We start from the raw sequence: 23,447 nt of genomic DNA, 5'->3' as shown, positions 1-23,447 counted from the left end.
CAAAACTCAGAGAACTCTACTCCAAAGAATGAATTTTCCTACATGCAAATTTAAAAATAAATTGTCTGAGTGTGGCGACTCATGCCTTTAATCCCAGCGCTTTCAGAGGCCAAGGTGGGAGGACTGCTTGAGCCTGGAGTTCGAGACCGGCCTGGGCAGCACAGAGAGATGCCGTCATTACAAAAAAAAAAAAAAAAAAAAAATTAAAATTACCCAGGAATGGTGATGCATGCCTGTATGCAATCCCAGCTAATCGGGGGGCTTGGTCAGGAGGATCACTACAGCCTGGGAGGTCAACGCTGCAGTTAGCTATGATTGTGCCACTGCAGTCCAGCCTGGGTGACAGAGTGAGATCCTGCCTCAAAAACAACAACAAAACCACAATAAAAATAAATTTTAAAAGGTTTAAAAAGAGAACTTCTGCTTTGCGGCCCTGTTCCTCCTGACACTCTGAGTAAAGGCTGAGCAGCCCTAGCAGGTCAAGTTCTTGGTCAACGAGCAACAAGGAAGAAACCAACAACCTGCACCCCCAAGCAGTTTCATGGTGTTTCCGGGCCCCCACCCCACTCTCTGGAGGCCCTTCCCTTGACCTTCTCCAAATCTGCATCATCAATCCCGGGCCAAATCAGCTCATGTCCCACAAACTCCAACCGCGACCGGGCCTGTCACCACTCAATTATCAATGACTCCCAAGTTGTAGCCGCCTCTGGCTCTCAAGGTGCAAGGCCTGCACTGTCCCGCAATCAAGATGCTCACCTCTCTGGTCTTCCCTGTCAGTGGTCACCACCCGCTGAGGCTCGGAGGTCACGCGATGATGCTCACAGTCAGGCGTGCTGTTAATAAGTGTCAGGGCCAGGCCTCAAGTTGTCATGACAGTGCAACCGTCATATTGGCAAGGCCCTTCATGATCGGACCTAGGTGGTTCTCCAGCCTCAGTCGCCACCCTCTCTTCCTGCTCACTCCAGCTTCTTGCCAATATGCTACAGGCCTCTGTTTTGGCTGTTCCCTCTGCAGGACACAAGTGTCCTCTCCTTCACTTCCCAGCTCATTTTTCAAAATTAATATATGTATTTTTATTTTTATTTATTTATTTATTTATTTATTTATTTTTGAGACGGGAGTCTTGCTCTGTCGCCCGGGCTGGAGTGCAGTGGCCGGATCTCAGCTCACTGCAACCTCCGCCTCCCGGGTTCACGCCATTCTCGTGCCTCAGCCTCCTGAGTAGCTGGGACCACAGGCGCCCGCCACCTCACCCGGCTAATTTTTTGTATTTTTAGTAGAGATGGGGTTTCACCGTGTTAGCCAGGATGGTCTCGATCTCCTAACCTCGTGATCCGCCCGTCTCGGCCTCCCAAAGTGCTGGGATTACAGGCTTGAGCCACCGCGCCCGGCCTACATGTATTTTTAAAGAGTGGGGATCTCGCTATGTTGCCCAGGCTGGTCCAACTCCCAAGCTCAAGTGATCTTCCTACCTTGGCCTCCCAAAGTGTTGGGATTGCAGGTGTGACCCATCACACCTGGCCTCCCAGCTCACTTTTATTTTTACTTATTTTTCTTCTGAGACAGGGTCTTTCTCTGCTGCCAAACTGGAGTGCAGTGGCACAATCACGGCTCACTGCAGCCTCGAACTGCCTCAGTTTCCCAAGTAGCTGGGACTACTGGTGTGTGCCACCATACCCGGCTGATTTTAAAATTTTTTATAGAGACAGGGGTCTCATTTTGTTGCCCATGCTGGCTTCAAGTCATCCTCCCACCTGGGCCTCCCAAAGTGCTGGGATTATAGGTGAGAGCCACTATACCAGGCTGGCTCATCTTTAACAAGCTACCTTCCTGGCCCGGTGTGGTGGCTCACGCCTGTAATCACAGCACTTTGGGAGGCCAAGGTAGGCGGATCACCTGAGGTCAGGAGCTTGAGACCATCATGGCCAATAGTGAAACCCCGTCTATACTAAAAATACAAAAATTAGCTGGGCGTGATGGTACACACCTGTAGTCCCAGTTACTCAGGAGGCTGAGACAGGAGACTCGCTTGAACCCGGGAGGCAGAGGTTGCAGTGAGTCAAGATCACGCCACTGTACTCCAGCCCAGGCAAGACAAACTGTCTCCAAACAAAAAACAAAAAAAACCACCCTCCCCCAGGACAACGGGTTACTCTAGTTCTCAGCACCTCCATGCCATTGCTGTAAACCTTCGTTACTGTCCGAACCACTCCTATCATTATTTGCTTTACACTCAACGACCAGTGTCAATGGTGAGAACCTTGAGGGCCCAGGTTATATCATTGCCATCTAAGAGTCCCCAGGCAAACCCAGGGCGTGTCACACAGCAGGACAGGCGGCTGCTGGCTCTCAGACCAGGCTGGAGTGCAGAGGTATGATCACGGCTCACTGCAGCCCTGGCCTCCTGGGCTCAGGTGATCCTCCCACCTAAGCCTCCCAAGTACCAAGGACTGCAGGTGCGCACCACTATGCAGTCCTACTAAGTCCTCTATGTAGTTCTGACTAAGCTTTTTTAACGTTTTGTAGAGAGAGGGGTCTTGCTTTGTCACCCAGGCTGGAATGCAATGGTGTGGTCTTGGCTCACAGCAACCTCCACCTCCTGGGTTCAAGCAATTCTCCGGCTTCAGCCTCCCGAGTAGCTGGTATTACAGGCACCTGCCACCATGACTGGCTAATGTCTGTATTTTTAGTAGAGACGGGGTTTCACTATGTTGGCCAGGCTGCTCTCGCACTCCTGACCTGAGGTGATCTGCCCGCCTTGGCCTCCCAAAGTACTGGAATTACAGGCATGAGCCATCACACCCGGCCGCTTCTTTATGTTTTGTAGGTGGGGGGGGGGGTCTTACTATGTTGCCCAGGTAAGTCTTTAACTCCTGACCTCAAGTGATCCTCCCACCTCAGCCTCCCAAGCACTGGGCTTAGAAGCGTGCCTGACCTCAGGGAGAAGTATTGTCTGGATGATCTCTGAAGGTTTTTGACTCCAATGCACTATTTTAAACAATGCTTGTTGTCTATGTGACATCACTGATGTTGTTCACATCCGTAGATCATCTAGCGCATATCCAGGGGAGAGAGATGTGTGCATCTTTACGTGTAACAGAAAAAGAGGCTTTTCCACCAGGCATGCGTGACAATCGCTTTCATTGCATCATGATGGAGCAGGTATTCTAAACCACCTGAGCCAGAGCAAAACTAGAACAGTCAAATCTATCTTCAGGCTCAATCTTGACACTTCACACATCATCTGACAGGGCTTGGACCCAATACTTGTTAAGGCCCTTTCCAGATGCAACATTCTGAGTCTTTAAGGTAAAAAAGGCTTAGGTCATTCAGGAAATGCTCTGCTGCCAGAGAAAACCTAAAGCACCACCTGACCCAGTTATAACTGCCAAGCAAGGCAAGGTCTCAGGTGGACACAGCACCAGCTTCTTCCAGTCCAGGCCCCCGCCCATGGCCCACAGAAGGGCAGGATGCCTGGCTGGAGCAGCTCCAGCTAAGTGACAATTTCCTATCAGCCAGGCTGAGAAGCCCGGGGCAGGAGTAGGTCAGGTGTGGCTGGCCTATGGCCCAGTCCAGGCACCCCACAGCCCTGCTAAGAGCTCTGGCTTCTTTCTGGCTGGTCAAGGCCAAAGGCCACTGCAGGGATCTCGCACAGAAGTGCAAAGCAACAGGGAATGACAGGAAAAAACCCTGGACTCTGGAGCCTGGCAGGCCTGAGCTGGGCACTAAGTCTCCTGTTCATCGGCTGAACTACTATGCAGAAGTCGCTCCCCTTCGCAAAGCTTCAGCTTCCTCCACTGGGGATGTCACCCCCCGCTCCACAGCGCCTGGTACAGAGAGTACCTGTCTCTAGTTCCACTTCATGAACAAAATCAAGGTGAACGTATGTCTCCCCAACCTCCCTGTCTGCAGCTAGAAACACCTTCATCTCCTCTCCTCCTGCCCTTGCCCTCTCTTCAAACCGCCTCCGCCCCCTGAATTACTTCACTTGGTGGCACAGCCCCACCTGTCCCCCAAGCCACCTCTCTCTCTCCCTTGGACCTAATCAAGCACCACGTCCTGCCAGTTTAACACATGAGATCTCTCACTGTCCTGCCACCTCTCTGCCACCATCCCCATACGGATTCCTGTCACCTCCTGCTAGACCGACTCTTAAGTGGGATTTCAAACCGAGTGTCTCTAAACCCAGCTTCATCTTCTTCTACCTAGTCACTCCCCTTCCTTGAGTCTGCCTGTTTCTGTTCATGATGACATAAGTCTGGCCATCGAGTTGTTCAGGATTGTTCCCTCTCCTGTGATTCCTTCCCCTGACATAAATGTCTCGCTGTTAAAAAAAAAAAAAAATTTTTTTTTTTTTAGAGATGGGCTCTCACTATATTGCCCAGGCTGGTCTTGAACTCCTGGCCTTGAGCAATCCTCCACCTTGGCCTCCCAAGTTGTCGGGGTTACAGGTGTGAGCCACTACACCCAGCCAGAGATGTCTGTCTGACAGGTACCTAGATCCAGTCACTTCTGAGTGGTCTGCCAATCTTTCCTTTTCCTGGCACAGACAAAATATCAACCACGTGCCAGGCACAGAGCAAAGAATCAGGCATACAAAACAAAGAAGCAGTCCTAGTCCTGACCCTCAAGTGGTTCAGCCATTACCGGGCCACCTCAGTACTGCAGTAGCCCGTGACTAGTTTCTCCTTGTCTCCCCCCAGCCTCTCCACCAGGGTGAGCAGTGAACTAAAACTGCTCAGTAGCCACCCTCTGGCCTAGCCGCAGAGTAACAGCCAAGCCCTCTGCCCACCGGCCACCTGAGCACTCCTGCCACGACTACCCACTTCAGTCTTCTTGCCCCTAAAGAACCCGCGTGGTTCTTTGAACACACGATGTTCTCTGAACACTGCGATGCTCCCACCTCCGGGCTTCACGGTATCCTACAAAGCCCCACCCCATTGTCTTTGCCTGGTTAACTCCTCCCCACCGCTACTGCCGCCTCTCCTCCAGGAAGCATTCTGGGCTCTCCTGTGCCCACCCAGGTCCCTCTTCTGGGCTTCCACATCAGCCAGGGCATCACTCTCACCACACTCATCAGAGTGGGCTGAGATGACCTACACACATCATGCACACTCTCCAGAGCCTAGCGGGGGCCAGGACACAGCAGCGGAGCAGGGAGAGTCGTTCAGAGGCGGGAGCGAACCTCACTTCCCTCCCACAGGCTGGCTTCCGTCGGTCTTCCCCTGACCCACAGCTCGGGTCGGCCGCACCGCCTCGCTACTGCCACCTAGGGGCGCCAGTCGGGCGCTGCGCTTCTCTTGCCATTCAGCCTTGAATTCGATTCAATAAACTGGATGGAATGGGAACACTAAAGAGGGAACAGTTGATTCCGGTGGGGGGGGGAGGAAGAGTGGCAGTCAGACGAGGCTTCAAACGGCCAGTGAGCTCTGGGTTGAGCCATGGAGCATGAGCAACGGATCTCCAGGTGGAAGAGATCTGTCTCCAGGTGGAGGCTGCAACAGGCAGGGAGGGTTAGAGTTTGGCGTCTACATGCAGGGGCAGGGAGGGTTAGGGTGTGAAGGAACTGGCACTCCAAACTAAGGGCTTCTAGCTTTATCTTTTAAGCCACCAAAGAGGTCAAGAAAACATCTTTTTCTGCCCAAAGATTTTAAATCAGAAGGGACACAATTAGATGTGCATTTACAGAACAGAACTCCTGCTGCAGTGTGGAAAGAGGGAAGAGATGGGAAGCAGCGAGTGAGAGAGGCAATACATTTTCATAATTTCTTATTTTTTTCATAAACAGTTTTTTCATAATTCTCTCATTTCCTTTACTTGAAATAGCATCATGGGCCGGGTGCGGTGTCTCACGCCTGTAATCCCAGGACTTTAGGAGGCCAAGGCAGATGGATCTCCTGAGGTTAGAAGTTCGAGACCAGCCTGCTCAATAAGGCGAAATCCCGTCTCTATTAAAAATATAAAAAATTAGCTGTGCGTTGTGGCGGTCGCCTGTAATCCCAGCTACTTGGGAGGCTGAGGCAGGAGAATCGCTTGAACCCGGGAGGCGAAGGTTGCAGTGAGCCGAGATGGCACAACTGCACTCCAGCCTGGGCTACAAGGGTGAAACTGTGTCTCAAAAAAGAAAAAAAAAAAAAAAAGCACCATGATCTCAGACTCAACACATCCAAACTGAAACTGTCTGCTCAAAACCAATGCGTCAACATAAACAGTATTATTTCCTTCCACATTTGGAGACGTTCACGTATCTCAACCTCTTTGTGGGCCTTGAAGTTGCAGAATTTGATAACAGATCCCAGCACAAAACTTTGCACACAAAAAATACTTGATGACAACTGAGTGGAGTGCCCTGGAACCTTGCGATTATGGGAGCAGTAAAACCGAGTGGTTAAGAGTAAGGGTTTTGAAGCAGAGGGCCCGAGTTCAAACCCTGGCGCAGCCACTTTAGTGCATGAGACTGGTCATATCAAGTGATCCATCTAAGCCTCAGTTTCTTCATCCCTAAAATGGAAATTAATGGAAATTATAACATCACCCACCTCAAGGACTGGAGACAAACGTCCACAAAGTGCCGAGCTCATAGTAAATCCTCAATAAATACTGGTGGTTATGTATAACATCATTTATTCAGTGCCTACCAGGTACAGACCACGCACAACACAACTGGCTTCCCAACCCCTTCAATCTGCACCACACTTTTGTCCTTCCCATTTTACAGATAAGAAAACTAAGGCTCAACGGAGTCAAGCTTGTTCGAGGTCTTGGGAGCATCTCCCAGGGCATTAGAACTTTTGGAGGAAGGGATTTAGTTCAGTAATGATTCTCACCTGCGCGTATGAGAGAGTGGAAGAGACCCCTCCCCCGCAACCCGGGACATCTGGCAATGTTTGGAGATCCTGTTGATCCTCACGACTTGGGGGATGGGGATACTGCTGGCATCTAGTGGGTAGAGGCCAAGAATACGGCTCAACTTCCTACATTGCACAGGGAAGGCCCCCACCCACAACCAAAAGCTATCTGACCCCGAACATCAGTAGTGCCAACGTTGAGAAACCCTTCTCTAGCCAGATTACTCTCCTGATCTTCCCACTTCTGGCCATCCGGATCTTAGATGAACACTTTCCAGCAAGGGGGCTCAGTCCCACCACGGGAAGCCCGTGCAGAAGTTGTGCAGAAGTTCTTCCCCACCTGCCCTGCACACAGTAGGGACCAAAACCCATTTTAACAAGCCCCGCAGCCCAGAGCACCGGAAAAGGAAGGAAGGGCATCCATCCATCCCCCATTGTTCAACTGTGTGCAGTTTGTGTTTCCAACAGACACACACACATATTTTACAAATCCTAACGTCCCACGCCCCACAAACAGCTTTGTTAGAGATGGCGCTCAAAAAAAGATGCAGTTTAGATTTTATTTTTCCCCCCGAGGACTCCCGTGTATCTACTGAAGGGTTTGCACACTTCTCAAAGGACCTCGCACCGGCCGCGGTGCTCTGACAACGACCACAAAAGAATCTGTGGGATTTCCCGGGGGAGCGCGCCCGTGGGCCGTGACCTCTGCGTGCTCAAAGCGTTCCCCGCGCTCCCCCGCCGCTGGCCCCACTCTCCCGCCCCCGGAGCCCGGGCTTCCAAGGCGATCGGGGCCCCCGGCCGTGCAGCCCGGCCCCCCGGCGCATGCCCACGCCGTATTCCCCTCGCCCGTCCCTCGAGGCGCCAGAGTAATCTGGCCCCAGGGCCTGTCGCCGGCGCCCACACCGGCCCGCCCCGACCCGCCCGCCACGGCCCCAGCGCGCGTCCCCTCCCCCGGTCCGGCGCGGCCTGGGCCTCGGCCGGTGCAGGCCCGCGGGCGCCCCGCGGCCAGGCCAAGCGAGCTCAGGCCTGCCGCGGCCTACCCGTCGGGCGCCGCCGAAGGCCCCCCACCGCCTCACCTGGAAGCGGGCGGGCGGGCCCGGGGCTGCTCCGGGGCGGGCGGGAGGCGGCGGCGGCGCGGCGCTAACGGCTCCGCTCGGCCTCGGTAGCGGTGGCGGCGGTGGCGGCGACGGCGACGGCGGCAGCGGCTCCTCCTCAGCGCGCACGACCCGCTCCGGCCCGCGGACCGGACACGCCCCCCCGGCGCGCGCGCCCATTGGTCGGCGTCCGCCACGTCGCGCTGCTCATTGGCCGTCGTGGCTGTCGCGGCACCCCGGGGCGCGCGGGAGAGGCGGGACTTCCGGTCGGCGCCGCCAGCGAAGGGCTCCGCGGCCGGCGGAGACGCGGGCAGCCAGCGATGGCCGCGGAGGGGGCGAATTGGGTGCTGGCCCTCGGAAGCTGACGGAAGGCGGTGGCTGAGGAGCGGCGCCTCTGGTTGAGCGTTCGCCGTATGTCCCGCACCTGTGTGACCTGCCGTCGCCGCCCAGTAAGGTAGGAACGGTCAGCGCGCCGCGGTTACGGGTACAAAACCTGGGTTCGAATCCCGGTCTCGACGTTTCCGCACTAAGTGCGGTTGGGCAGGAGCTGACGTCACCTTGCCGGGCCTCAGTTTCCTTCTCTGGTGCGCTGAGGAGGCGGGGCATGGAACGTGGTCAGAGCACCATCGGTGCTGGCTCTTTGAGCAAGCCAGTTCCCGAAGGCTCAGCATCTCATTCATTCATTAAACTGTCATTGAGCGCCTACTGTGTGTCAGTCACTGTATGGGCAGTGAGCAGAAAAAATTATCTGGTCTTATTGGGCTAACATTCTAAGCCAGCGCCGACCTAGAATGCCCTAGTAGAAATATATACAACCTTCATGTTTAATTTTTTTTATACTTTAATTTTTTATTTTATTTTATTTTATTTTTTTGAGACGGAGTCTCGCTCTGTCGCCCAGGCTGGAGTGCAGTGGCCGGATCTCAGCTCACTGCAAGCTCCGCCTCCCGGGTTTATGCCATTCTCCTGCCTCAGCCTCCCGAGTAGCTGGGACTACAGGCGCCCGCCACCTCACCCGGCTAGTTTTTTGTATTTTTTAGTAGAGACGGGGTTTCACCGTGTTAACCAGGATGGTCTCGATCTCCTGACCTCGTGATCCACCCGTCTCGGCCTCCCAAAGTGCTGGGATTACAGGCTTGAGCCACCGCGCCCGGCATATACTTTAATTTTTTAAATAAAGATGGGCTCTGGCTCTGTTGCCCAGGCTAGTCTGGAACTCCTGGACTCAAGCGATTCTCCTGCCTCCGCCTCACAAAGAGCTGGGATTGCACTCTGCCTAATTTTGTTTTTCTTTTTTTTGTGTGATCTGAAAATAATAATCTTTTTATTTTTATGTATTTATTTGAGATGGAGTCTTGCTGTGTCACCAGGCTGGAGTGCAGTGGCGTGATCTCGGCTCACTGCAACCTCTGCTTCCTGGGTTCTAGCGATTCTCCTGCCTCAGCCTCCTGAGTAGCTGGGACTACAGACGTGCGCCACCACAACCAGCTAATTTTTGTATTTTTAGTAGAGATGGGGTTTCACCGTGTTGGCCATGACGGTCTCTATCTCTTGACCTCGTGATCCGCCCACCTCGGCCTCCCAAAGTGCTGGGATTACAGGCGTGAGCCACCACCCGGCCTAGGGAAGCTTTTTACAGATTGGGTCTCACTGTGTTGCCCAGGCTGGAGTACAGTGGCTGTTCACAGGTGCAATCATTCCACAGGTTTAACTCCTGACCTCAAGCAGTCCTCCTGCCTCAGGCTCCCAAGTAGCTGGGATTATAGGCATGTGCCACCACACCTAGCTTAATTAAATGTTAAACTTAACATTTAATTGTTATATTTTATAGTAGCTAGCATTCTGGATCATCACGGTGCAATAGAAGTATAAGCAAAGCAGGCCGGGTGCAGTGGTTCATGCCTGTGATCCCAGCACTTTGAGAGGCCAAGGCGGGCAGATCATGAGGTCAGGAATTCAAGACCAGCCTGGCCAACATGGTGAAACCCCCATCTCTACTAAAAATACAAAAATTAGCTGGACGTGGTGGCGGGTGTCCGTAATCCCAGCTAATCGGGAGGCTGAGGCAGGAGAATCGCTTGAAACTGGAAGGCGGAGGTTGCAGTGAGCTGAGATCCTGCCACTGCACTCCACCCTGGGTGAAAGAGGGAAATTCCATCTCAAAAAAAAAAAAAAAAAAAAAGTATAAGCAAGCCACAGATTTGTCAGCGAGGTATGTAATTTAAATTAATTAAATTGTTAGCCATATTTAAAAATAAGTAAAAAGAAACAGGTGATGTTAATGTGTTTTATTTAACTCAGTATGTTGAATATGTTATTATTTAAACATGTAGTCAATATTTTAAAATACAGGATATTTTGTATCTATTATCTGTCCAAAATACAAGATACTTTGTGTATGTCCTTTTTCTTTCCTGCATGCTTGTTTTTTTTTTTTTTTTTTTTTTTTGGAAACAGAGTCTCACTCTGCTGCCCAGCCTGGAGTGCAGTGGTGGAATCTCAGCTCACTTCAACCTCCTGCTCCCGGGTTCAAGCAATTCTCCTGCCTCAGCCTCCCTCCCAAGTAACTGGGATCACAGGCACCCACGACCACACCCCGCTATGTTTTTTGTTTTTTTGTTTTTTTTTTTGAGACGAATCTCTCTCTGTCTCACCCAAGCTGGAGTGTAGTGGCAGCATCTCGGCTCACTGCAACTTCCACTTCCCAGGTTCAAAGTGATTCTTCTGCCTCAGCCTCCCCGAGTAGCTGGGATTACAGGTGCATGCCACCACGCTGGGCTAATTTTTGTATTTTTGGTAGAGATGGGGTTTTACCTTGTTGGTCAGGCTGGTCTCGAACTCCTGACGTTAGGTGATCTGCCTGCCTCGCCCTCCCAAAGTGCTGGGATTACAGCCTAATTTTTGTATTTTTACTAGAGATGAGGTTTCACCATGTTGCCCTGTTTTGGTTTTGTTTGTTTGGAGACAGAGTCTCACTCTGTTGCCCAGGCTGGAGTGCAGTGGCGCGATCTTGGCTCACTGCAACCTCCGCCTCCTGGGTTCAAATGATTCTCCTGCCTCAGCCTTCTGAGTAGCTGAGATTACAGACATTTGCCACTATGCCCGGCTAATTTTTTGTATTTTTAGTAGAGATGGGGTTTCACCATGTTGCCCAGGCTGGCCTCGAACTCCTTACTTCAAGTGATCCACCCGCCCTGGCCTCTCATAGTGCTGGGATTACAGGTATGAGCCACTGCGCTCGGCCCCTGCCTGCTTTGGAAATCTAGTGTGTATTTTATACTCCACAGCACAGCACAGCACAGCACCACACTGCACATCTCAAGTTGGACTGGCTGCATTTCAAGGGCTCAGCCATCACACGTTACCAGTCGCTATTGCATCAGACTGTGCAGTGCTGGATGGGGAGTCAGAAGAGAAACCAGGTGATTTCCATGTCAAGTCAACAGGCTAAGAAAAGCAAATTGGGGAAAGAGCACAGGGAATGTGGAAGTTGCTGTTTGAAAGAGGATGGTTGAGAAGGTTGAAGAGGTGTCATTTGCAGAGGGACCCAAAGCAGGTGAGAGCACTGAACAAATAGTTACATTCTTTGTTGTCTGCCGCAGTGCTGTCTAGAAGAGCTTTCCACGATAATGGGCATGTTCCGTATCAGCACCGTCCAATTCAGTAGCCCCTGGCTCCATGGGGCTTTCTTTCTTTCTTTCTGTTCTTCTTTTCTTTCTTTCTTTCTTTCTTTCCTTTTTCTCTCTTTTTTTTTTTAAGATGGAGTCTCACTGTCTTGCCCAGGCTGGAGTGCAGTGGTGTGATCTTAGCTCACTGCAACCTCCGCCTCCTGGGTTTAAGCGATTCTCCTGCCTCAGCCTCCTGAGTAGCTGGAACTACAGGCATGTACCACCACACCTGGCTAATGTTTATATATATTTTTTGTTTTGTTTTGTTTTTGTTTTGTTTGAGGCAGAGTCTCGTCGTGTCGCCCAGGCTGGAATGCGGTGGCGCGATCTCGGCTCACTGCAAGCTCTGTCTCCCGGGTTCACTCCATTCTCCTGCCTCAGCCTCCTGAGTAGCTGGGACTACAGGTGCCCGCCACCACGCCTGGCTAATTTTTTCTTGTATTTTTAGTAGAGATGGGGTTTCACCGTGTTAACCAGGATGGTCTGTATCTCCTGACCTCGTGATCTGACGGCCTTGGCCTCCCAAAGTGCTGGGATTACAGGCGTGAGCCACAGCGTCCGGCCTATATTTATATTTTTATTTATTATTATTATCATTATTATTATTATTATTTGAGATGGAATCTTGCACTATCACCCAGGCTGGAGTGCAGTGGTGTGATCTCGGCTCACTGCAACCTCTGCCTCCCGGGTTCAAGTGATTCTCGTGCCTCAGCCTCCCAAGTAGCTGGGACCGCCTGCCACCACACCTGACTATTTTTGTATTTTTAGTGGAAACAGGATTTCACCATGTTGGCCAGGCCAGTCTTGAACTCCCAACTTCAGGTGATCCACCAACCTCGGCCTCCCAAAGTACTGGGATTACAGGCATGAGCTGCTGCATCTGACCTGCATATGTGTTTTGTGGGTTTTTTTTTTTTTCTTGCACTTGGCATATGGCTGGTACCATTAAAGAACTGACTTTCTGGCCAGACAACGGCGGCTTATGCCTGTAATCTCAAGCACTTTGGGAAGCCGAAGTGGGAGGATCACTTGGGGCCAGGAGTTCCAGATCAGCCTGGGCAACATAGCAAGCCCCTATCTCTACCAAAGAAAAAAAAAAAAAAAAAAGCCAGGTGATGTGGTGTGGGCCTTTAGTCTCGGCTACTTGAAAGGCTGAGGTGAGAGGATTTCTCGAACTCAGTAGTTTGAGACTGCAGTGAGTTGTGATCATGCCACAACACTTCAGCCTGGGCAACAGAGCAAAACCCCATGTCAAAAAAAAACAAAAAAAAAAAAACCTGAGCATAAGTTTTTCATTAATTCAAATGTAAATAACTACATAGAGCTAGTGGCTCCTGTAGTGGACAGCATAGGGTTAGTACAGTGGTGACAAGTCCTCTGAATTAAGTGGGTCCTTCATGGCAAATGCTTTATGGACATCCTCCTGTGAAATCCTAGAAATAGGCCGGGCAGGGTGGCTCATGCCTATAATCCCAGCACTTTGGGAGGCCAAGGCAGGTGGATCATGAGGTCAACAGTTCAAGACAAGTCCAGCCAACATAGTGAAACCCCATCTCTACTAAAAATACAAAAATTAGCCAGGCATGGTAGCAGGCGCCTGTAATCCCAGCTACTTGGGAGGCTGAGGCAGGAGAATCGCTTGAACCCAGGAGTTGGAGGTTACAGTGAGCTGAGATTGCGCCACTGCACTCCAGCCTGCGCAACAAAGCGAGACTGTCTCAAAAACAAAACAAAACGGAACAAAAACATGAAATCCTAGAAATACCTCTGTGATATGGGAGCTATAATCATTGTTCCCACAATGAAAAATAAACTTCATTCATTCATCTGGACTTTAGTATTGTTGATAGATTTTATTTTTTAACCCAGGTGTGGTGGCTCACATATATAATCCCAACACTTTGGGAGGCTGAGGCGGGCAGATCACTTGAGGTCAGGAGTTCAAGACCAGCCTGGCTGCCAGGCACGTTGGCTCATTCCTGTAATCCCAGCACTTTGGGAGGCCAAGGTGGGTGGATCACGAGGTCAGGAGATCAGGACCACCCTGGCTAACACAGTGAAACCCCGTCTCTACTAAAAATACAAAAAATTAGCCGGGCGTGGTGGCGGGCACCTGTAGTCCCAGCTACTCGGGAGGCGGAGGCAGGAGAATGGTGTGAACCCGGGAAGCAGAGCTTGCAGTGAGCCGAGACCGCGCCACTGCACTCCAGCCAGGGCGACAGAGCGAGACTCCATTTCAAAAAATAAAAAATAAACCAGCCTGGCCAATATGGTGAAACCCCATCTCTTCTAAAACTACAAAAATTAGTCGGGCTTGATGGTGGGCGCCTGTAATCCCAACTACTTGGGAGCTGAGGCAAGAGAATCATTTGAACTGGGGAAGCAGAGGTTGCAGTGAGCCAAGATCGCGCCATTGCACTCCAACTTGGGCAACAAAAGCCAAAGTCCATCTCAAAAAAAAAAAAAAAAAAGGAAAATAAAATGTTCTAAACTGAGATTGGAGTGATGGGCAACAGAGTGAGACTGTCTCAAAGAAAAAAAAAAAAAGACTTTATCTTTTAGAAAAATTTAAACCTGGCACAGTGGCTCACACCTATAATCCCAGCAGTTTGGGAGGCTGAGGTGGGAGGATCTCTTGAGGCCTGGAGTTTGAGACCAGCCCAGGTAATATAACAAGACCCCCATCTCTAGTAAAAATTTTAAAAAATTGCTGGGTGTGGTGGGACACACCTGTGCTCCCAGCTACTGAAGAGGCTGAGGTGGGAGGACTGGTTAAGTCTGGGAGGTCAAGGCTACAGTGAACTGTGATTGCACCACTGCCCTCCATTTTGGGTGACAGAGTGTGACCCTATCTCAAAATAAATAAATAAATAAATAAAATAAAAATTTTAGATTTACGGAAATACTGCCAAAGTAGTAGTAGAGAGTTACCAAGCCTGGTGCAGTGGCAGGTGCTTGTAATCCCAGGTACTTGGGAGGCTAAGGTGGGAGGATCTCTGAGCCCAGGAGTTGCAGAACAGCCTGGGCAACATAGCCAGATCCTGTCCTTTTTTTTCTTTTTTTTTTTTTTGAGACCAAGTCTCACTCTATCACCCATGGAGTGCAGTGGTGTGATCTCAGCTCACTGCAATCTGTGTCTCCTGGGTTCAAGTGATTCTCCTGCCTCAGCCTCCCGAGTAGCTGGGATTACATGCACCCACCACCACACCCAGCTAATTTTTATATTTTTAGTAGAGACGAGTTTTCACCATGTTGGCCAGGCTGGTCTCCAACTCCTGACCTCAGGTGATCCACTTGCTTTGGCTTCCCAAAGTACTGGGATTACAGGCGTGAGACCTGACCCTGTGTTAAAAACAAACGAAAAAACAGAGTTACCATTATTCCCTATTAGTTAAATATTTTAGTTACAAATGAGTAACATATTGGTAACAAATTAATAATGATAATTTGTTGCAATTAATGGACCAATACTGATACTTTGCTATTAACTGAAGGTCAGAGTTTATTTAGTCTTTCTTTGTGTTGCCCTAGTATCTTTTTTCTCTTCCAGGATCCCACCCAGGAGACCATCTCACTTTTTTTTTCTTTTTGAGATGGAGTCTCCCTCTGTCACCTGGACTGGAGTGCAGTGGCATGATCTCGGCTCACTGCAGCCTTCACCTCCTGGGTTCAAGTGATCCTCCTGCCTCAGCCTCCCAAGTAGCTGGGACTACAGGCACCTGCCATCATGCCTGGCTAATTTTTGTATTTTTAGTAGAGACAGGGTTTCGCCATGACCTCAGGTGATCCACCTGACTTGGCCTCCCAAAGTGCAGGGATTACAGGCATGAGCCACCAAACCCAGTATCAAGAGCCACCAAACCCAGTATCAATAGCTCTTTTACAATCTTTGGAGGCAAGGGCAGGTGCTGGGGCTCACACCTGTAATTCCGGCACTTAGGGAGGCTGAGGCAGGAAGATCCTTGAGGCCAAGAGTTTGAGACCAGCCTGGGCAATAAAGCAAGACTCCGTCTCTACAAAATTTTTAAAACTTAACCAGGCGGCCGGGCACAGTGGCTCACGCCTGTAATCCCGGCACTTTGGGACGCCGAGGCAGGCAGATCACAAGGTCAGGAGATCGAGACCATCCTGGCTAACACGGTGAAACCCTGTCTCTACTAAAAATACAAAAAATTAGTCAGGCATGATGGCGTGCGCCTGTAGTCCCAGCTGCTGGGGAGGCTGAGGCAGGAGAATGGTGTGAACCCGGGAGGCAGAGCTTGCAGTGAGCCGGGATTGTGCCACTGCACTCCAGCCTGGGCGACAGAGCTAGACTCTGTCTCAAAAAAAAAACCAGAGTGCTGGCATGTGCCTGTAGTCCCAGCTAGTCAGGTGACTGAGGTGGGAGGATCCCTGAGCTCAAAAGTTTGAGGTTGCCATGAGCCATGATCGTGCCACTGCACTCCAGCCTGGGTGACAGCAAGACCCTGTCTCTAAAAAAAATTTTCTAAAAAACCAAAACCCAGGTCTGGTTGGTCTCAGAGATCTTTATTTGCCTGCTCTGATTGTGAGGTAGGAAGTTCGTATCTGGTTTTGCTTTTCTTTTTGTGATGGAGTCTGTCTCTGTCATCCAGGCTGGAGTGCAGTAGCACAATTTCGGCTCACTGCAACCTCCACTGATAGTGGATTACACTTTTATTTTTAGTTTTTTATGAGATGGAGTTTTGCTCTTGTCGCCCAGGCTGGAGTGCAATGGCAAGATCTCAGCTCACTGCAACCTCCGCCTCCCGGGTTCAAGCTATTCTCCTGCCTCAGCTTCTCAAGTAGGTGGGATTACAGGCACACACCCCCACGCTTGGCTAATTTTTTTGTATTTTTAGTAGAGACATGGTTTTGCCATGTTGGCCAGGCTAGTCTCGAACTCCTGACCTCAAGTGGTCCACCCGCCTTGGCCACCCAAAGTGTTACAGGCATGAGTCACCGTGTCTGGCTCTGTTTTCTTTCTTTCTTTTTTTTTTTAATCAGAAGCATAGTTTTGATCCTAGGAAGTAGGAATCCATCGGCCACGGTAGTTCGGGGTTTTCTTGCCGTCCCTCTCAGTCCCTATCCGTTCCTTCAGCATAAGCTGTTGTGAGTCCAGGAGGTTAGGAGACACAGAAGCTGACTGAGCCCAAGTCCCTGCTGTAGAGAATATCACTGCCCCGAGGCAAAGACGGACACGAGGACACATAAATCCACCCAGCGTGACAAGGGATGGGCACAGATCGGCCTCCCACGGAGGGCAGTGTCGGGGCCACATTAATCCATGAGGAAGGGTCGGCCAGGCAAAGAAGAGAGGTGGGGAGTTCCAGACAGAGGGACTGGCAGGAGAAATGGCACAAAGCTGTTTCATTTTATTTATTTTATTTTATTTATTTTAATTTTAGACAGGGCCTCACTCTGTTGCCCAAGCTGGAATGCCATGGTGCGATCATGGCTCACTGCAGCCTCAACCTCCTGGGCTCTTTTTTTTTTTTTTTTTTTTTAAGAGATAGGCCGGGCGCGGTGGCTCAAGCCTGTGATCCCAGCACTTTGGGAGGCCAAGACGGGCGGATCACGAGGTCAGGAGATCGAGACCATCCTGGCTAACATGGTGAAACCCCATCTCTACAAAAAAATACAAAAAACTAGCCGGACGAGGTGGCGGGCGCCTGTAGTCCCAGCTACTCGGGAGGCTGAGGCAGGAGAATGGCATAAACCCGGGAGGCAGAGCTTTCAGTGAGCTGATATCCGGCCACTGCACTCCAGCCTGGGCGACAGAGCGAGACTCCGTCTCAAAAAAATAAAAATAAAAATAAAAAATAAGAGATAGGGTCTTGCTCTGTCACCCAGGCTGGAGTGCAGTGGCATGATCACAGTCCACTACAGCCTCAAAACTTTTGTCAGGGAAGATCATTTGGGGAGCAGGGGGCGCCGGTTCAGAGGGGAGATCACAGTGAGGTGTCACTGACCTTGAGGAGCCCCGGAAAGTTGGGCAGAGAAGCTCTGATGTGATCCCATAGCCCATGTAGTCAACCCACTACAGCCGGATGCGGCCCATGCCTGTTTTCCAACGGCCCGTGAGCCAAGAATGATTTTTCCACGGTTGGAAAACTAACAGTAGTAGTTTGTGACATGTGAAAAATACATGAAATGCAAGTTTCAGTGTCCATAAAGTTTGACAGTAACACAGCCGCTCCTCTCCTTTGTGTGTGGCCAGGGGACGCTCTTGAGCTGCCACAAGGGTGGAAGTTGTGCAGATAGGACCCGCTTTATGGATGTGCAAACTGCATCACGCAGGGCCCTGCCCTTCCACTGTCCCCATTCTGAAGTTCTTTATAGTTTATGACTGAAGGGCCCCGCGTTTTTATTTTGCATCAGGCCATGGAAATTGTATAGCCGGCCCTGGCAACAGAGGACACGTACCCTACAAAGCCCCAAATATTTGCTATCAGACCCTTTTCAGGAAACATTGGTGGATCCCGCCCCCCCTCCCCCAGAGATTTGTATGTCCTGATACCCTGGAACCAATTAATATGGTACGTCACGTGGCAGGCTTAAGGGTCTTTTTTTTTTTTTTTTTTTTTAAGAGATAGGGTCTGGCTGGGCTCAGTGGCTCACGCCTGTAATCCCAGCACTTTGGGAGGCTGAGACAGGCGGATCACGAGGTCAGGAGATCGAGACCATCCTGGCTAACACGGTGAAACCCCGTCTCTACTAAATATACAAAAAATTAGCCGGGCATGGTGGCGGGCGCCTGTAGTCCCAGCTACTCGGGAGGCTGAGGCAGGAGAATGGCGTGAACCCAGGAGGCGAAGCTTGCAGTGAGCCGAGATCGTGCCACTGCACTCTGGCCTGGGCAACAAAGCGAGACTCCATCTCAAAAAAAAAGAGATAGGGTCTTGCTCTGTCACCCAGGCCGGAATGCAGTGGCATGATCACAGTTCACTGCAGCCTCAAAACTTTTAGGCTCAAGCGATCCTCCTGGCTTAGCCTCCTGAGTACCTGGGGCTACAGACATAATCCCCAGCTAATTAAAAAATTTTTTTTTTAGAAATAGGGTCTCACTATGTTGCCCAAGCTGGTTTTATTGAACTCCTGGCCTCAAATGATACTCCCAAGTCAGCCTCCCAGTGTTGGGATTATAGGTGTGAGCCACTGTGCCCAACCTGGTTAAAGATTTTGAGATGGGCCAGGCATGGTGACTCACGCCTGTAATCCCAGCACTTTGGGAGGCTGAGGTGGGTGGATCACCTGAGGCCAGGAGTTTGAGACCAGCCTGGCCAACATGCTGAAACCCTGTCTCTACTAAAAATACAAAAATTGGCCAGCTATGGTGGCACACGCCTGTAGTCCCAGCTACTTGGGAGGCTGGGGTTGCCGTGAGCCGAGGTCGCACCACTGCACTTCAGCCTGGGCAACAGAGCAAGACTCCATCTCAAAAAAAGAAAAAAAGATCTTGAGATGGGAGATCATTCTGGATGATCTGGGTGACCCAATGTCATCACAGGGTCCTTATAAGAAGGAGGCAGGAGGGTCAGAATCAGAGATTGGAAGAGGCTGCACTGCTGGCTTGAAGGTGGAGGAAGGGGCCACAAGCCAAGGAATTCAGGCGGCCTCTAGATGTTGGGAAATGCAGGGAAATGGATCCTCCCTTGGAGCCTCTAGAAGGAACCAGCCCTGCGCACACCTTGATTTCAGAACCTAGTAAGAACTAATTTCAGACTTCTGACCCCAGGATTGTAAGATAATAAAAATGTGCTGCTTTGGGCTGGATGCGGTGGCTTACATCTGTAATTCCAGCACTTTTGGGAGGCTGAGATGGACAGATTGCTTGAGCTCAGGAGTTTGAGACTAGCCTGGGCAATATGGTGAAACCCCATCTGTACAAAAAATAAAGTTAGCTGGGCGTGGTGGCACGTGCCTGTAGTCCTAGCTACTTGGGAGACTAAGGTGGGAAGATGAACTGAGCCCATGAGACTGAGGCTGCAGTGAGCCATGATCGCACCATGGCATTCCAACCTGGGCAACAGAGTGAGGCCCTGTCTAAAATTAAAATAAATAAAATAAAATAAAACAGTTGTTTTAAGTCACCAGGGTTGTGATTGTTTGTTACGGTAGCCGCAGGGAAATAAAGGGGGTGGGCATTGAACATTTATTGGCCGGGTGTGGTGGCTCACGCCTGTAATCCCAGCACTTTGGGAGGCTGAGGCAGGTGATCACTTGAGGTCAGGAGTTCAAGGCCAGCCTGGCCAACATGGTGAAACCCCGTCTCTACTAAAAATACAAAAATTAGCCGGGCTTGGTGGCGGGCGCCTGTAATTCCAGCTACTTGGGAGGCTGAGGCAGGAGAATCGCTTGAACCCGGGAGGTGGAGGTTGCAGTGAGCTGAGACTATGCCACTGCATTCCAACCTGGGCGACGAGTAAAACTGCATCTCGAACAATATATATAAAAATACATATAAAAATACAAATACAGCTGGGCACGGTGGCTCAAGCCTGTAATCCTAGCACTTTGGGAGGCCGAGATGGGCGGATCACGAGGTCAGGAGATCGAGACCATCCTGGCTAACACGGTGAAACCCCATCTCTACTAAAAATACAAAAAACTAGCCGGGCGAGGTGGTGGGCGCCCGTAGTCCCAGCTACTCAGGAGGCTGAGGCAGGAGAATGGCGTGAACCCGGGAGGCGGAGCTTGCAGTGAGCTGAGATCCAGCCACTGCACTCCAGCCTGGATGACAGAGCGAGACTCTGTCTCAAAAAAAAAAAAAAAATACAAATACAAAAATTAGCCAGGCATGGCGGCACATGCCTGTAATCCCAGCAACTCAGGAGGCTGAAGCAGGGGAAAAGCAGGAGAATCGCTTGAACCCAGGAATCAGAGTTTGCTGTGAGCTGAGATCGTGCCACTGCAATCCAGCCTGGACGACAGTGAGATCTGTCTTAAACAAACAAACAAACAAAGAATTTATCTTTTAGCTGAAAGAGTTTAAAACTGAGAGACTGCCGGGTGCGGTGGCTCACGCCTGTAATCCCAGCACTTTGGGAGGCCGAGGCGGGCGGATCACGAGGTCAGGAGATCGAGACCATCCTGGTTAACACGGTGAAACCCCGTCTCTACTAAAAATACAAAAAATTAGCCAGGCATGGTGGCGGGCGCCTGTAGTCCCAGCTACTCGGGAGGCTGAGGCAGGAGAATGGCGTGAATCCGGGAGTCAGAGCTTGCAGTGAGCCGAGATTGCACCACTGCACTCCAGCCTGGGCAACAGAGCAAGACTCCGTCTCAAAAAAAAAAAAACAAAACAAAACAAAAAAAAAACTGAGAGACTTATGTGAATCTCTCCTCTTTTTTTTTTTTTTTTTCTGAGACGGAATTTCGCCCTTGTTGCCCAGGCTGGAGTGCAATAGCGTGATCTCGGCTCACCGCAACCTCCACCTCCTGGGTTCAAGCAGTTCTCCTGCCTCAGCCTCCCGAGTACCTGGGATTACAGGCATGTGCCACCACGCATGGCTAATTTTGTATTTTTAGTAGAGATGGGGTTTCTCCGTGTTGATCAGGCTGGTCTCAAACTCCCAACCTCAGGTGGTCTACCCACCTCGGCTTTCCAAAGTGCTGGGATTACAGGCATGAGCCATGGCACCCGGCCCTCTCTATCTCTTTCTTTCTCTCTCTTTCTCTTCCTTCCTTTCTTTTCTTTTCCCTCCTTCCCTCCTTTCTTTCTCTTTCTCTCCCCTCCCTCCCTTCCTTCCTTCCTTTTTTCCTTCTTTCCACAGGAACCTGGGACAAGTAGAAGATACAACATGAGAAGTGGGGAGGCCTCCAGGGAGGCCATCTAGACAACTGAAGGAGAGATGGCAAAGTGGACTGGTGGCCGGAGGAATGCTGGAGGGTTCTGGAGAGAAGGAGGCTGATGTTGGCCGGGCGCGGTGGCTCAAGCCTGTAATCCCAGCACTTTGGGAGGCCGAGACGGGCGGATCACGAGGTCAGGAGATCGAGACCATCCTGGCTAACACGGTGAAACCCCGTCTCTACTAAAAACTATAAAAAACTAGCCGGGCGAGGTGGCAAGGTGGCGGCGCCTGTAGTCCCAGCTACCCGGGAGGCTGAGGCAGGAGAATGGCGTGAACCCGGGAGGCGGAGCTTGTGGTGAGCTGAGATCCGGCCACAGCACTCCAGCCTGGGTGACAGAGCGAGACTCCGTCTCAAAAAAAAAAAGAGAAGGAGGCTGATTCCAGATGTCTAAGATGTGGGGTCAGCAGGACCCTGAATGACGAGTGAAATGTGGAGAAGGTGGCAGCCAGGTAAATTAGAGACAGATGTGGGGAAAAGCCATTCTGTCTCAAAATTCTGGAGGGTTCCATATATCGGCTGGAGTTACTCTGGGGACATCATCAGCAATGGGTGTGCCTGTCAGGCGAGCAGTTCACTGGTCAGCGCCCACACAGAGCTGAGGCATCACAGCCCACCCCAGTTCACTGTCCATTCTGAAAACAGAAGCCAGGCAAGCTCCAAAAAGCCGGAAGAACCTTCTAGAAGCCCTGTGTTCTGAGGCCCAACTTCAATCCAATGCTACCTCAAGCACCAGTGAGATCAGTCATAGGAGAAGATTAGAGGCTTTATGTTTTTTCTCAGGCAGTTGAGTTTATTTTCAGGTTAGCAGCAGTTTGGAGTTCAGTTCCTGGATGAGGTCAGAGTTGGAGGGGCAGGTGGCCACGGTGTTGCTGTGTGAAGAGTCCTTGCAGCCACGGCTCATTGGCAGTTCTACCTTGTGCACGGTTCTGACCTGAAGAGATGGGCCCTGGAGCAGACACAGGAATACCAGGCTTCCTTCCTTCCTTCCTTCCTTCCTTCCTTCCTTCCTTCCTTCCTTCCTTCCTTTATTTATTTATTTATTTTTGAGATGGAGTCTCACTCTGTCACCAGGCTGGAGTGCAGTGGCATGATCTCGGCTCACTACAACCTCCACCTCCTGGGTTCAAGCGATTCTCCTGCCTAACCTTCCCAAGTAGCTGGGATTACAGTTACGTGCCACCACACCCAGCTAATTTTGTATTTTTAGTAGAGATGGGGGTTTCACCATGTTGGCCAGGATGCTCTTGATCTCCTGACCTCGTGATCCACCTGCCTCGGCCTCCCAAAGTGCTGGGATTATAGGCGTGAGCCACCGCGCCTGGCCTATTTATTTGTTTAAGACAGACTCTTGCTCTGTCGCCCAGGCTACAGTGCAGTGGCACGATCTCAGCTCACTGCAACCTCTGCGTCCCAGATTCAAGTGATTCTCTTGCTTCAGCCTTCTGAATGGTTGAGATTACAGGCGCCCACTACCACACCGGGCTAATTTTTTTGTATTTTTAGCAGAGATGGGGTTTCACCGTGTTGGGCAGTCTGGTCGAGAACTCCTGATCTCAAATGATCCACCTGCCTCAGCCTCCTAAAGTGCTGGAATTACAGGTGTGAGCCACCGTGCCTGGCCACCATGCTTAACTTTAGGAATTACTTCACTTTCCCCAGCCGCAGTTTGTTTATTTGTACAAGACAGGCAGTACTGGTGCCACCACCTCGAGAGCCTGTTTAAAGCAGGAACCCAGCAGGGCACTTAACGCACCTTCTTGGTAGCCGTCCAGTAAACAACATGGGGGTCAGTGACCCAGAGGGCAGCACAGACCTCTCCACTGCTTGTCACAGAATTGGAGCCTCTCTAACACCACACGCAAGATAACACAGGTCACTGGCCTGAGCCAGCTCGGGACATTTTCCAGAGTTCACTTTCTGGATCCTACCTAGAACCTTTCCATTCCTTTTTCTTTCTTTCTTTTCTTTTCTTTCTTTTTCTT

General features: G+C 50.8%; 2 protein-coding genes across 2 annotated transcripts in view; one reads left to right on the top strand and one right to left on the bottom strand.

The window, feature by feature from the left end:
- The window catches only part of ELAVL1 (ELAV like RNA binding protein 1), a 47,004-nt gene extending 38,913 nt beyond the window's left edge, over positions 1-8,091 (bottom strand). Inside the window, exon 1 of the mRNA XM_023186710.2 lies at positions 7,925-8,091. The gene's annotated coding sequence lies outside the window, so the exon portion shown is untranslated. The remainder of the gene's footprint in view (positions 1-7,924) is intronic.
- Positions 8,092-8,175: 84 nt separating this feature from the next.
- CCL25 (C-C motif chemokine ligand 25) overlaps positions 8,176-23,447 on the top strand; it is a 48,272-nt gene continuing 33,000 nt past the window's right edge. Inside the window, exon 1 of the mRNA XM_023186711.2 lies at positions 8,176-8,396. Within this exon, the coding sequence (XP_023042479.1) occupies positions 8,356-8,396 (41 nt within the window). The 5' untranslated portion in view covers positions 8,176-8,355. The remainder of the gene's footprint in view (positions 8,397-23,447) is intronic.

This window comes from Piliocolobus tephrosceles, chromosome 21, assembly GCF_002776525.5.
Source record: "Piliocolobus tephrosceles isolate RC106 chromosome 21, ASM277652v3, whole genome shotgun sequence".
Lineage (NCBI taxonomy): Eukaryota > Metazoa > Chordata > Mammalia > Primates > Cercopithecidae > Piliocolobus > Piliocolobus tephrosceles.
Note: the sequence above shows the minus strand (reverse complement) of the source record. Positions and strands in the feature narration are given on the sequence as shown.